The sequence below is a fragment of the Onychomys torridus genome, chromosome 3 (genome assembly GCF_903995425.1).
Source record: "Onychomys torridus chromosome 3, mOncTor1.1, whole genome shotgun sequence".
In the NCBI taxonomy this organism is placed as follows: Eukaryota; Metazoa; Chordata; class Mammalia; order Rodentia; family Cricetidae; genus Onychomys; species Onychomys torridus.
The window spans coordinates 33503483-33517950 of record NC_050445.1 but is presented as its reverse complement, the minus strand read 5'-3'; the positions used below and the strand labels follow the sequence as shown (position 1 = coordinate 33517950).

General features: G+C 38.2%; 1 protein-coding gene across 1 annotated transcript in view; it reads right to left on the bottom strand.

The window, feature by feature from the left end:
- The window catches only part of Ptn (pleiotrophin), an 85884-nt gene that overhangs the window by 14845 nt on the left and 56571 nt on the right, over window positions 1-14468 (bottom strand). The window contains exons 2-4 of the mRNA XM_036182614.1: window positions 5743-5859; window positions 4516-4689; window positions 1615-1776 (exon numbers count right to left, since the gene is read on the bottom strand). Coding sequence (XP_036038507.1) covers window positions 1615-1776; window positions 4516-4689; window positions 5743-5857 — 451 coding nt within the window. The 5' untranslated portion in view covers window positions 5858-5859. The remainder of the gene's footprint in view (window positions 1-1614; window positions 1777-4515; window positions 4690-5742; window positions 5860-14468) is intronic.

Sequence of the window (14468 nt, the reverse complement as noted above, 5' to 3'; positions counted from 1 at the left end):
TGTAACAAAATCCTCTAAGGATCATTCATCCTGTTAGAACTACTAGTGTTGATCTAGTGAGTCTGATAAATTTGGGGGAGTGGGAATTTTCTAAGTTTCTGTGGAAAATTCTTGCATACAGCTCAGCAGAGAATCTCAATGATTTATAGGGGACTCCCTGAGTTCTCTGCATTTTGGTTCAGTTACTGTTTTGAAATTAGTCAGTCTGAAGACTGAATCTCTGAACTTCATTTCTGAAAACACCTCCTGCTTTCTAGCTGGTCTTGTCTAGATAAGCAACACGCTGAATGTTGGTACAAACTGCCCTGGAGGGCAGCCAAAATCTCAGACCCAACATCTACCCAGTTGCCCTGAAGATGGAGGTAGCCCTTTCCATTGCCAACTACATCAGAAGATGGAAAACTTGGCATGTAGACAGAACCTTCTCTGTTGTCAGTATAAAACACCAGTTTCTGGGGGATTTATTTTTCTTATTTTGGCTAATCGTCAGCATTTATCTGAATTTCTCCTTACAATAAATCTGACAGGATGAATTTTCAATTTTATTTTGAGAGTCATATGCAAGGAGAGGTCAAGGGGTATTTTAATTTGGATTTCATTGAAGCTTACGGGTATGAATTGTCTGTGGGAGCCACATGAAGCACCACAGTACAGGCAGCTTAGATAATAGGCATGCATTCTCTCACCATTCTGGGGACTGTAAGTCTAAGATCAAAGTGTTGTACTGACCTGATTTCCAGTGGGACTTCTCTCTGTGGCTGGCACTTCTCCCCCTGTGTCCTCACATGGCTCTCCCTCTGTGTGTGTCTGTTTTCTAATCTCCTCTTATAAGAGCATCGACCATATCAAATTAGGTCCTAGTCCTATGACCTCATTTGAACTTAGTTACCTCTTGAAAATCCATGCTCCTAGATATAGTCACATTCTGAGATACTGGAGGTGGGTAAGACTTGAAAATATAGATTTGGAGTAGACAGAATTCAATCCCTCTACCCATGAAATGGAAGGATTTACCAACTCTTTGGCTTCCTCCAGCTGGCTTCCCACCTGCATGAAACCATGACTACCTGCTTTACCATCTTCAGCATGAATGCAGAACCTGGCATTCTGGGAACAAGCACTCTGCATAGTTTTAAAATTCTGTGATGAATGGGCTTGGAAAACTGAAACACTTCAAGCATGTAAAGGCTCTAAAATAAAGCCTATCATCTCATGTAGCAGAGGAAAGGAATAAATAGCATATCTTTCCTGATCCTGTGAAAATTGTATTATAGATACTCTGAGAGAGGTTTGATTTATATTTTCTGCATTATGAGTTCTATAAGTTTATTTATCTTGTCCAATTTGAATTTTGAGACAGATGTATCCGTGCAACAGCCATCTTAACTAGCATGTTTTGCTGAGGCTGTATTCCTGTTTAGTTCTTAATCCCCAAGGTGCAGAGAACTTCAATCTGAAGTCAGAGACCACCTACAGAAAGTATGCTGTGGAGCTTGCAAGTGGGCATTCTTAACTCCCTGTCCTACAATAACTATTTAACATTCTCTCCTGGAATAATTGGCTTTCGCCTGAGTCTCCCAGTCTATTAATGCTGTCAGAGTGACAGCTTCTTACCTTGAGGCTTGGGCTTGGTGAGTTTGCCACAGGGCTTGGAGATGGTGACTGTCTTCTGGCAGTCAGCATTGTGAAGAGCTCGCTTCAGACTTCCAGTCCTGGTCTTCAAGGCAGTATTCAGGTCACATTCTCCCCAAGCCTGGAACTGGTATTTGCATTCAGCTAAAAAGCATAATAGGATGAAAGAAAATTTATTTAGATAGCTTATTATGGTGATAATAAGGGCACAATTTTGATGTTAACTGTTTGTATTTAAGCCATTGTACATTCTTATGCAGTTATAAGAAATAACAAAGGGACATTCCGTACCTCTTCACCCAATTTCCCCCAGGTTTGGCATCTTGAATGATGGTGGACCTGGGTGAAAATTGATGCATTCCAATTTCATCAGTCTTATGTACATGAACATGTATAATTCCATCAGTGTAAATGCATGTGATCAGCACCATCAATGTACATACAACCCCAGTGCAAGGGACCCACTGTCATCTTCTGTATAGTCACAGCCTCTTAAATTCCTTACAACCACAAATCTTTTCTCCAGCTCATTTCATTCTATAAACGAGATTTTTAAGCTATATAAATTTTATGAATGGCTACTCTGCTGCCTGCAGAATTTAGAAGACGGTGTATTATCCTCTTGAACTGGAATAACTGATGGTTGTGAGTTACTATATGGGGGTGGTAGGAACCAAACCCAAGTCCACTGCAAACACATTTGCTCCTAACAACTGAGCCATCTCTCTGGCTCTGAGACTGGCTCTTTCTTTACTTAGCATAAATTTCTGGCAATCAGCTCAAGTTGTGTCAATCAATAGTGTATGCTTTTATACAACTAAGTAAAAAAATGATATAAATATATCAAAGTTTATTTATCCATTCACCAGCTTAAAGATGCCTGGATTGCTTCTATATTTTGGCTAAAATATATACATATGTAAATACTATATATTCATATAAGGGGTTTTGTGAAAAAATTCTATTTTCTCTGAGGAAAAAAAAAGCCCAAGAAACTCCTGAGTTACATGGTAAGCTCAACTCATGTTTAATTTCATACAAACATGCAACAAGCAACCCCTCTGAAAAGCAGTATTCTTTTTTAGTATGGCTATGCCATTTTATATTTCTGCTGACAGTAAATACATGAGCTAGCATCTCTGCATCTTCACTAGCATTCAATATCATAATGTTTTTATTTCGGTCATTCTGATGGGCACACAGTAATATGTCACCAGGGTTTCAATCTCTCTTCCCTTAATGAGACAGAGGAATTGAATATCTTTCCAGGTGTCTATTCATTACTATATATTCTCCTCAGAAAACATGTCTGCTGATATTTACTGTCTTCCTGGATAGTTAGGGTTGTTTGTTTGTTTGAATTCTGTATTGATTTTTTTGAGATTTATATAGATGTTCAAGACATGAGTCTTTTAAGATATATCCCACAAACTTTTTACAAGTGAGTCTTAACAGTGCCCCATACTATTCAAAGTCTAATTTATATAAACTCTATTGACATTATGGCAGTTACTGCCATTCATAAAAATGTACTCCAAAGTGACAGAGGAAGTCAAGACTACATGTGCTCATATTCATTCTCCATCTTTGCTCATGTTTAGTGTCTCTGTATGGCACAAGTAGGGCACTGTGGTCATTATGCCCCATGGTGGTCAGGAAAAAGACCAAGTGTGTGATGTAGAAGAAAAAGCCATTTGGGATTTTTGAACTGGGACGGGAGCATTATGGAGATGACTCTGTGGATAAAGGGCTTGCCTCAGATACCTGTGAGGATCAGGGTGACCAGAACCCACATAAAAAGCTGGGCAGATGTGGTAACCCACGGTAATTCTAGTATTCTGGAATCAGAGACAGGGATCCCTGTAGCAAGCTGGCTACCTTGACTAGTAGAATCACTGGGTTCCAGATTCAACATGAGACCCAGCCTCAGAAAATGAAGAGGAGAGCAACAGAGAGAGAGAGAGAGAGATCAACCAACCTCTGGTATCCACACACATGTGACCTGAAGATATATGCACTCACAATCACATAAATGCACATGAACAACATTACACAATAAAAAACACACACATGCATGTAGATGAATGTATATGGTTAAAGATAGAAATGTTGATTAATGGGTTAAGGATGAAATTGCTGAATATTAAATTAAAGTTGGAAGTGTTGAGAGAACTTGTCTCAAGTAGATATATCAGGATAGCATGGAACTGACTAGAGTTAGTGAGACAAAAGTCTATGAACATGGGCTGTGGCCATGCCTGGTAGAGTCAGTGAGTGAATCTATAAACATAGCTGGAGGATGGAAAGGAGTCAAAAGAAAGAGTAATAGCAAGGGACATGAAGAAGAAGAAGGAGGAGGAGGAGGAGGAGGAGGAGGAGGAGGAGGAGAAGAAGAAGAAGAAGAAGAAGAAGAAGAAGAAGAAGAAGAAGAAGAAGAAGAAGAAGAAGAAGAAAAGGGGAACCTAGAAAGTGAAGTGGAGGAGCAGATGGAACAGAAAGATTGTTGGGAGGGCACCAATGCATACTCTATGCCTGTATATGCAATGATGCTTAACTACAACCAGTTTTGACTACCAAATGACATTTGGCCAGCTTTCCTGGCTGGTAGAGCAGATTGTATTATGGTTTTAAAAATTAGATAATAAGAATGTTGCTAAATACCTTATAATGTGCAAGAAAAAAAAAAAAAGACAATAAAAATCCAGCCCCTGATATCACTAGTGCTGAATCTCAGAGGCAAGCTCTCTGGTCACCTTGTGTCTAAGAAATTACACTTATTTAATTGAATATAAACATGAATTGGCCTTAAAAATGAACGATATAAATATTCTAAAAGTATTTCATATAGTGGATGAAAGCAATAGGACACAGGATGAGACTGACCTCCAAACTGCTTCTTCCAGTTGCAAGGGATCTTACATCTCTGCGTCTTCATGGTTTGCTTGCACTCAGCGCCGGTGCGTGTGCCCTCCCGGGTGCCCAGTCCACAGTCGCCGCTGGTGGGCACACACACACTCCACTGCCATTCTCCACAGTCAGATTTCTTCACCTTTTTTTCTGCAAGGAAGGAAGCAAAAGCATTCACCATCCAGGACCATCCTGAACTTCCAGATATGGCTAAGTTCACTCCTCAGCATGTCGATTGTGGAGTCTATGACTTTTATCTCTACCTGCATTGTCCAGGAAGACAATAGGAATATGCCAGATGTCTGCTCAATGATCAAGTCAATGCATGGTGAAGAGGAGAGAGAAAGAAAACATGGAGGTGGGGAATAGAACGAATGCTACTAAATCATGTGTGTGACAGAGACTGTTTTAAGTGAATCACTAACGTTTCCTTTTAGAAACAAATATTTCTGAGTGAAGGCATTGACTCTCTGCCTGCTTCCTGACCACCACGATGTGAGCTGTTCTGCCATAGAAGCTGTGATGGCCTTACACCTCTGGAACCCTAAGTGAAATAAAGCTGTCTTCTTCTTAAGTTCACTCCTCAGGTGTGTGAATGCAGCAACAAACAGCTAACTAACACACATACATGTACCACATGGAATCTGGAGATTTGTATATGAAATTTTATAAAAAGAAGGAAATATTTTTCATAAAAATAAAAAATCTACATAGCTTATAAAAAGCTTGAAAAATGAGGAAGAGCCAGGCAGTGGTTGTGGAGCACTCCCTTAATCCCAGCACTTGGGAGGCAGAGGCAAGCGGATCTCTGTGAGTTCAAGGCCAGCCTGGCCTACAAAGTGAGTTCCAGGAAAGGCACAAAGCTACACAGGGAAACCCTGTGTCGAAACACAAAAACAAACAAACAAACAAAACAAAACAAAACAAAAAACAAAAGAAAAATGAGGAGGAAATGTCTATTAGAAGTAATAGTGACCAGATTAACAATTTCATTGAAAATCGATGGTCTGATTTTGTTCTGTAGATAAAAGCCATCACAGAAATGTGGTATAGGTCACAGACTAAAAGAGATCCTCAAAACCACAGCCCACTCATGACTAGTCATTAAAAGGAAGTTAGAAATGGTGGGAGGAACTAGAAGCAGGTAGCTGGGCTGTTTGGGTACCATCTAAGGAAGCATCTCTCTATGACTGAACTGCTTACCTGGCTTCTCTTTCTTCCCAGCCTCAGCAATGTCCACAGCTGCCAAGATGAAAATGAATGCCAAGAAGGCAGCTGCAAATTTTCGACGTTGCTCCTGGTTCTGTTGGGATGACATTTCTGGGAGTAAAGAGAAAGAGAAGAAGGTGATTTCAACCTAAGTTGGAACAAAGATTCAACTCTATGATGAAGCACCCTATAAGAAGCTTCTGGAACACTGGATTTTATGAAAATTGTATCGATTACTGCAAGTAGAATTTTATCATTTCTGCCCAACAGCTGCAAAAAGCAATAAGTTACATGGTCATTGACAATATTCAACCTTTCTTCCTATCAAACTTCACAGACATTTGTTATGTATGCCTCTGGGGTTGTGAAAGCAAGGGAATTTCAAGCAAATTCCTACAACCAATCTTGTTGCTTGCATCACTTGGTAATGACAACTACATTCATCTTCAGGATGCTTGGAAGTTCCTGAAAACATTCATGGCATTGCAGTCACAGGACTCTTTGGTATGGCCATGACAAGTGATGGTGTACAGTAACATGTACTGACTGTTTTTTATGTTTAGGTTCATTTGCCAGTGAGCAGTGTCTCTGATTCTTATCTATCCAAGTTCACTCAAACATAGTATCATCCCATTATTACACAGAAATAGAGCTGGCATGGTATAATACTAACAATTTATAAACTGACTGTATTCTAGAACCACTACATCCTCAGATCTGGGGAATGGTGATTATACTTGCTCAGAAGTCAAAATGCTTCTCATGAGACATAAATAAAAATCCCTAGATAACACTAAAATGATCCCTGCTTTATTTAAAGATACTTGTGATATCTCTCTGCCAAGATGTTTGCCTTGCCTAAACACCCCCAAGGAAGCCATTGACTACAAACTTACTTGATAGTCATTTACCTCCATCAGCTGTGTTAATAGTGTTGTGTAGATCACGTAAAAGTGTACAAGTAATCTTTTGTTATTATTAGTGGGGTTGTTTTTGTTTTTCCAAAACTGGCAGTGAACTAGTTTTTAATGATTTTACAATCACCTTAGTGAATAATAAGACTACTTTTGTGTGTGCACACTCCTGTGTGTGTATGTGTATAATGTGTGTGTGTGTGTACATGTGTGTGTGTGTGTGTGTGTGTGTGTGTGTGTGTGTGTGTGTGTGTACATGTGTGTGTTGGTGATCACTCTATTCTGTAGCTTGGTTTTCTAATTCATAAATATCTAAAAAAGGATACCATGGTTACCAAGCTTATAACAATTTCCATGACATTAGAATTGTCAATTATTAGAGTAGTATTTTGTTTTGCTATCAATGACTAGATTTGATAGTATGAATAAGCATATTTTGACTACAAACTAAAATTCACTTTATAGTCACTAAGCCCTTAAAACATGAACCCTGCTTTGCTATACATGCACCATTTCTATCCCCATCTACAAACCAGGATTGGCAGCTTTGTCTTTCCTAATGCTGCATTCTTAAAATGTCCCTAGCAAATCTGAAGTGAGTCCTCATCTTGTGAGGAGATGTAGAAAGCCAGCCTAGACTAGTTGATTTGCAAGCTTGTCAGAGTTCTCAGAGATGAAGCCTCCTGTGTACCTATATGATGTACTTTTTCCTAGGACATTCACATACCATTTAAAATGATTAGGCATAAAGTGAATCAGAGTACTTGCTTTCCCCAAAGGCTGCCTAAGCACCTTTTTCAGTGCCTAAGAACTTTGGTAAAACTTTTGAGAATTCATAAAAGGCAAATTAACTCTTTCATCTAGGACTTTTCAACATGGATTTCAACTTAGATTTTGCTTTCATATGTAAAAATTACCTGTAAATTACTTTAACTATATTGTTGTGACATAGATTATTGTGAGAATCTGAACATTCCCACTGAGAAAGCACAACCCTGAAGAAAACTTCCTGACCAAGCAATGGGGTGATGATCCCCCAGTCTTAATAAATGTGGTCAATGAAGAGGTCAGAAGTCATTCTGATTAAACCAATATCTTAATATCTCAGTTTTTATGGGAATATAAAAAGAATAAAGGTTTAAAAGAAGAGACAAAAAAACAGAATGAATAAAATTACCCGTGTACCAAACAGTATTTAATACTATTTGAGTGCTAAAAAAAAACCAAAAAACAAACAAACAAACAAAAAAACACTCAGAGTTAACTTCCTGGCAATAAATATGTGGTAATTAGTATATGTGCAGATAGCAGCTTGCATGTTGTATCTGAATAGTTGACTATTTAGTCTCAGCATCAAATAAAAGCAAAACCTTTCCGTGCACATAGCTTCACTTTGCTTGTTCTCCAACATGCTGGGTACCAGATGAACACAGAAATAAGAACAAGCCCCCCTCACACACACACAGCAATTAGGGAAGCAGCTAATTATTTTTCACACTGAGAAAAAGAAACAAGAGGATAAAACTTACTAAATTGGCTGAGTTCTTTTGAGAAACTTCTTTATGTCTTCCCACCTTCTGCCGTCGTTATTGTCTTTGACCTGACAGCCGTAATTCACTAGGTTTAACAAATTGGAGACTACCCTAAGTGGATGCTGGGGCATAGTATATACTGTTGAGTTATCTCAATGAAGCCTGAAACCCGATGACAAATAAAGGAACTCACTAGAGAAAAGCATTCACGTGTTACACTTCAGCCTCCTTAGAGACAGGGCTGATTAGAAAGCAGGGAACTCCTCCTCCCTAAAGCGGTGTAGTGGAGTCTAAGATTTTGAAAATTGCAGCATCTGATGTAAATATAGACAAGGATACTGAAAACTGCTTGCCCTATTTAGAAAGACTAATACAGTATCTGGAGGCAGAATTTATTATTCAAACTTCAATTCCACCACTGATTTTATTTTTGTCTTTGAACAAACTTGGAATGTCACAATTAATTGAATAGGTTTTCATATCAAAAGATCGGGAGTAGGTTGTAGGGCCCGATAACAAGTTAACTGCTGGAGACACTTCTCATAGAAGCTATAGACAGAGAGATAATGCTCACCTCCACAGCTCTGTGGTTTGTGTATAATGTGTACTTTGCGAATTAGAAGCATGGTCCCCAAATCTAGCAAGACCTCTAGGGCTTTGAGGAAGTAGTGGACTGTTAGAAGGAGTCTGTCTCTATCCATGATTCAATCCATGGATGTGTACAAACATGAGTAGAGTACTACGAGACAGTGGAGCTGTAGAAGGTGAAGCCATGTTGAGATAGTCGGTCAGCAGGACATGTCCTTGAAGGCTGTATCTCACCCCACCCCCTTTCTGTTACTTCTCTCTGTTTCCCCACCTCAGTGAGATGAACAGACAGACATGCTCCCCCAATATTCTGTATCACCTTGGCCCCCCAAAAATGAAGTCAGCCAACACACACTAAAATATTCAAAACTGTGAGTAATAGAAATGCTTCCTTCTTTAAACTATTTTGACTGTTTTTTCACAGTGTTCAAAACTCTGACTAATACAAAAATGTCCTTTTTTACTGAAAAAATATAACAAACATCAAACTTGGCATTTTTTGTATTCTATCAAAGCAAAAATGTCACAAGACAGAGAAATGATTTAATTAAAATAAGCTAAAGTCTCCTTCAGCCTTCACAGGACACAAATTCATTCTCCCTTTACTTTTTGAAACAGCTCATGATGTATCCTTTGAGTCCTGAGCCCAGAGTTGAAAATTAGTGATGATGTCAGTGCAATTCCACGGGTGTGAAGTAAGGAAAATCCCCTCAGTTTACAATACTATGCCCTTCCACATGGAAAAGCATTTCTTTTCCATTTTTTATTTGGCTAAGACAAAGAGAGACCCAGTGCTTAGAAGTTGCTCCTAAAACTTTGATCTGGAGAAAGTCACAGAAATATAATTTAAAACAGAAGAGTGAACATCTAAGCTAAAATAATATCTTAGCCATCTGGACCACAGGATATACAACACATTGATGCTGGGCTGGAAACAACCACTGTTCTCTCCAGAAGTGTATTGTAAGTAAAAATGATCAGCAAGCAACTAGAGATGCATCTGTATCCATTCACAACTAGAATATACTAGATATTTTGTGATCTACTTACTTTAACTCTTAGGAAATAGTATTTTTTTAATCTTGTAAATTGTAAAAATGAAACATAAGACATTGAAAATCATGCAAAAACACAGACTGAGTAAATTTTTATAAAAACAGAGCAGTTTTCAGGCTCATCAAAGGACTTAGCATGTCCCTTGTCCCAATTACAGCTCATCCCTCAACAAGTAATTCACAGAGAAATTCTTTCCTTGTATTGTTTGAGGGCTTTATTTAAATGTTTTAGATTTACCTAATTAAAAAATCTGAATGCTTTTTAACTTGCTTTTAACATGCATAATAGCCATCCTCTGACTTCCAGTTCTTGCTTTTTACATTCTGACAAAATATAAACCATTTAGTCAATATACCCCACATTCTGGATTTTGGTAAATATACATTGAGTTAAATTCAGTATTCCTCTGTTCAGCTTAAAATCAGCAACAGATACAGAAACCTTCCCAGAATGACTTGTTCTGACTCTACTGGAATCTCTGAATAAGTTTCCCTAAGTTTAACATCATCTACTTGTTAGTTCACTAAGACAACTAATCAAACATAAAAGACTTAACAGTTCAAAATTCAAACAACCAAACATATTATACATTTAAGTAATATTTACCTTTCTAAAGAAAAAAATAAGGACAGCCATGTACTTATTTAGACAAAATACCCCAGGGATTTCTCTCATGTGTTATGGCTTGGTAATATATGAAGAAATCCATTTCGACTAAAAACATGTAGCCTTTCAGCTCTGGCCCCTATCGGTCTTTACAAAGTGTGTAAGTTTCTTGATAATTGCTGTCTTAGTCAAATTTAGCTCTAAGTACACAGAAGCATGCAATAATAAGGAAGGGAAAACAAGTTGACTACAACAAGAACTCTAGAGAAATGAGTATATTTGATATGTCCTTTATAATGTAACTGGTACTTAGATGTGTTTGTTAATTATGTGATGGATAAAACTAGTCAAATGGCTCAAATTATCTGCATTATTTCTTTACTGCTTTGACTTATATAATCAAAGCAAATTAGAAATTTAATTTTAAGTTTTTAGAATTTTATTTTATGAGCATTTTAATGTTTACTGTAATTAGGTAGAGGAACAATTAAGAGTGTAGAGCAGTGGTTCTCAAGCTTCCTAATGCTGTGACCTTTTAATACAGTTCCTCATGCTGTGGTGATCCCAAATCATAAAATTATTTTGCTGCTGTTTCATAACTGTAATTTTGCTGATATTATGAATAGTAATGTAAATATCTAATGCACAGGATATCTGATATGTGATCCTGCAAAGGACTCATGACCCACAGGTTGAGACCTGCTGTATGAAAGGGAGGAGAAATAGTCTATTATGCAGAGAAATAGTCTATTATGCAGAGCTTATCCTTAAGCTCAGAAAGTAAACCATTCAGAGGTTTCAGGAAGTCCCTGAAACTGACAAGACACACTAGGCTCCACCCTCATCAAGTCATTATAAGCAGTAAGGACTGCTAAGACACACTGTGAGTGAGACCAGCCAAGCCACCTGAAAGAGACAGAGATCAGCAGAGCTTTCTGACAAGCTGAGCTGCCTTGATGAGGCAAATCAGCCAAGTTGCTCAGAAGAGGCTCGGACTAACCTAAATAACTTGACACTCTCAAGCCTGTTGAGCTGCCTGCAAGGTTGTGTAATGCAGTACAGGTTTCCCATTTTCGTGAGGGAAGGTTTTTGACTATTCAGCTGTCACTGAATCAGTTTTTGCTCCTGTTAGTAACAGCTCACCCATATTCCTATATGTAATCCCAAGTAAGACTAACTGGTTCACCAAGTTAGCATTGCTAGTATTCTTACTTGGATCTGTTGTTGGTTTTCTATCTGGGTCAGCAGACATTTGTTCATGTCTCCCCAGAGACAGTGTCACACAACACTTAGCACACAGCAGCCACATTATATTTCTTCTCTCTATTCTTCTGTGTTACACTGCAGTTCTCTTACTAGTTTGTGTTTAATTGACTCTGCCAGCAGAGTTCTCCTGTAATGGACATGGAATATTTCCTGGCCAGGATGGCAATGCACAATCCTTTCCTGTCTCCTGAATCATCCTCCTACCTCTCTGATTTTCTTTTAAGTTGTCCTCCCCTGAAGCCTTCCCAGGCCAGCTCAAAAGTTTTTTTCTCTCTTAAGCTCCCCTCTCAGGTTATCCTCTCTCCCCTTATCAACCTATGTATCTTTAGCCCAAAGAAGTATTATACTTCTTTAACCCTGAAATATTTTAATCAGCCTATGTGTGTGTTTGTGCTGTTCCATGTAATAAGAAATTCTTCCCCAAATCTCTCTACTAGGCTAAATTTGATCAACTTGGATGGTTGGGTCCAACAATTTTACCCTCTCTGAAGCCTTTGCCAAGGTCATCTTATGTTCTTTCTCTTTGGAGCACACTGGTCCATGCCCAATCTAGAAACTCTGACCACAAACAACCCCTGAATGCCATAGTCAAGTGTTATAAATTCTGTGAAATAAAACAGGAAAAACTGGAAAGAAAGTGCTGTAAGCTCTCATGACCATTCAATTTAGAAAGAAACACATTTAGGCAAACAAAATGTAACTTATAAGTAAAATAAATAATGTGGAAAAACAACCTGCTATCCACTGTGGCAATTGATCATGCATCTAAAGCAACACACACACAAACACACACACACACACACACACACACACACACACACACACACACACACACACATGTTTCCTTACCTGGATTTGTTTTCCTACAGTACTTCACCTGGATTTGTTTTCCTATAGTACAGAAATGAACTTTTTGGCTATACTAAAGCCTTATTCTTGTTTGTTAATTATATGTCTATATCCAGAGGCCAGGCTTTGTAGAATTATAACACATGCTGGCCATAGAAGTCACACTGAAGTCTGGAGGTGGGAGTATGCAGACATATAAGAACACATCCCAGGGAATATGTAGAGGACAACATTTTTCTGCCAGCAGAGCTAAAATATATCTTACGTTAGATATATTTTGCCTTTTTTAAAGGCCAAAGAACCTGGACTTAAAAAAAAAAAAAAGCCCATTTCCCCCACTGTACTTGGGAATCTTGTTGGGACTGGATTATTCTAAGTTGAAGATCTGTTTAACAACTACAACACCTTTCTTTTATCTCTATACTTTACAAATTTACTAAACGATAGTGATTTTGTTGCTTCCTATTTTACATATGAGAATTTGTTCCTAACAGAGATTTTTATAGTTTGGATTGTGTTTTTCCTTATTCTTTGTTCTCTTTTCTTCCCAGATTTTTATTAACTTCACACTGGTCTGTTGTAAAAAGATCTGACCATTTCCTTGGAGTCATATCATCTCATAAAGCCACATACCTGACTTGTGATATTGCTAAGTCTTCAATTACTCTTGGACTTACATAGTCAAACACTAAGTCTTTAAAAAAAAAAAAAAGTAACCCATGTCTGAGCCCAAAACACATGCATAGAAATGAGCCCAACAGTCCATGCCTGCTGCAATTATGTACATATCAACTAGACTGATAAAATAGTGCATTCATTTAATTTTATATGACCTATATCCTAAAAACAGGAAACTCTCAGATGAACCATTTCAATGGCAGAATTGCACCTGCTAGAGAATGTGACAGTTTAGGACATGTTCATGAGCAATTATTCCCAAGTTCTCATGGCCTCCATATGAAGTGGGTGTGTGCTATGTGAGATATGAACAGTGAATGTGAGACACATTTCTCCAAAGTAGTCCTGCAAGGTGGGGAGAAAGGAGAATTGAATGAGTGTGATGCTCCCTGTGGTAAATGTACAGTCCTCTCTGAGTACACAGATCCATGTAGTCACATTGCTTGATAGGATGGAGGGTGCTAGACAGTTGGGACATGTATTAGTTATCAATGTACTTGTTTACTTACATATTTATTTTGGAAGAAGAAGGGAAATGAGGGAACTTGAGGCAGAAAGGCCATAAAACCAGTGTTTAGAGGTGGCATTTGCAAGGTATTCAGTCATGTAAAGTAGACAGCAGCACACAGCAGAGAATAAACTAGCCAAAGGAGACTGCAGCAATGACTAAAACTGATATCCTTTGTGAGATACAAAAGAGCTCTAAAAAATCAAGTGTTTGTGACTTTAAAAATATAGTTTGATATTCTTGGCAATGTCTCAGTGTGGGAAATTGGAATGACCTTTCTTATTTGGGGCATTAAAAAGCAAAGGAAAGTATTGACAAGCTGAATCATTCATTATCTGGATGTAAGAACCCCTAGTAGTAACAAGTAATGAATAAATGTCTTAAGTTGGTTGAAAACCAGGCTCTGTACTCACACAGCCCAGCTCAATAAAAGAGCGTGTCCCAAACTATGTAACCTCAGCTACACACGGAAAGGATTACTGTCAGGAGTGTTATCCTGCTTTCATGTTATTCTAAAACAATCAGTGCAGCTTTACAAACTACTGTGTTCAGGCAACACTTCTAATAGCTGGTGACTTTGCTCATTCAGGCGAAGTGACTCAATTAAAAACATAATTAACAAAACAGCATGCAGATTTTCAAGTTCACTGGCATGCCACTAAGCAAAGAAACAGCACCAGACACCATCCTGCATTTGGAGAAAAATTAAGAACATAAATTGTA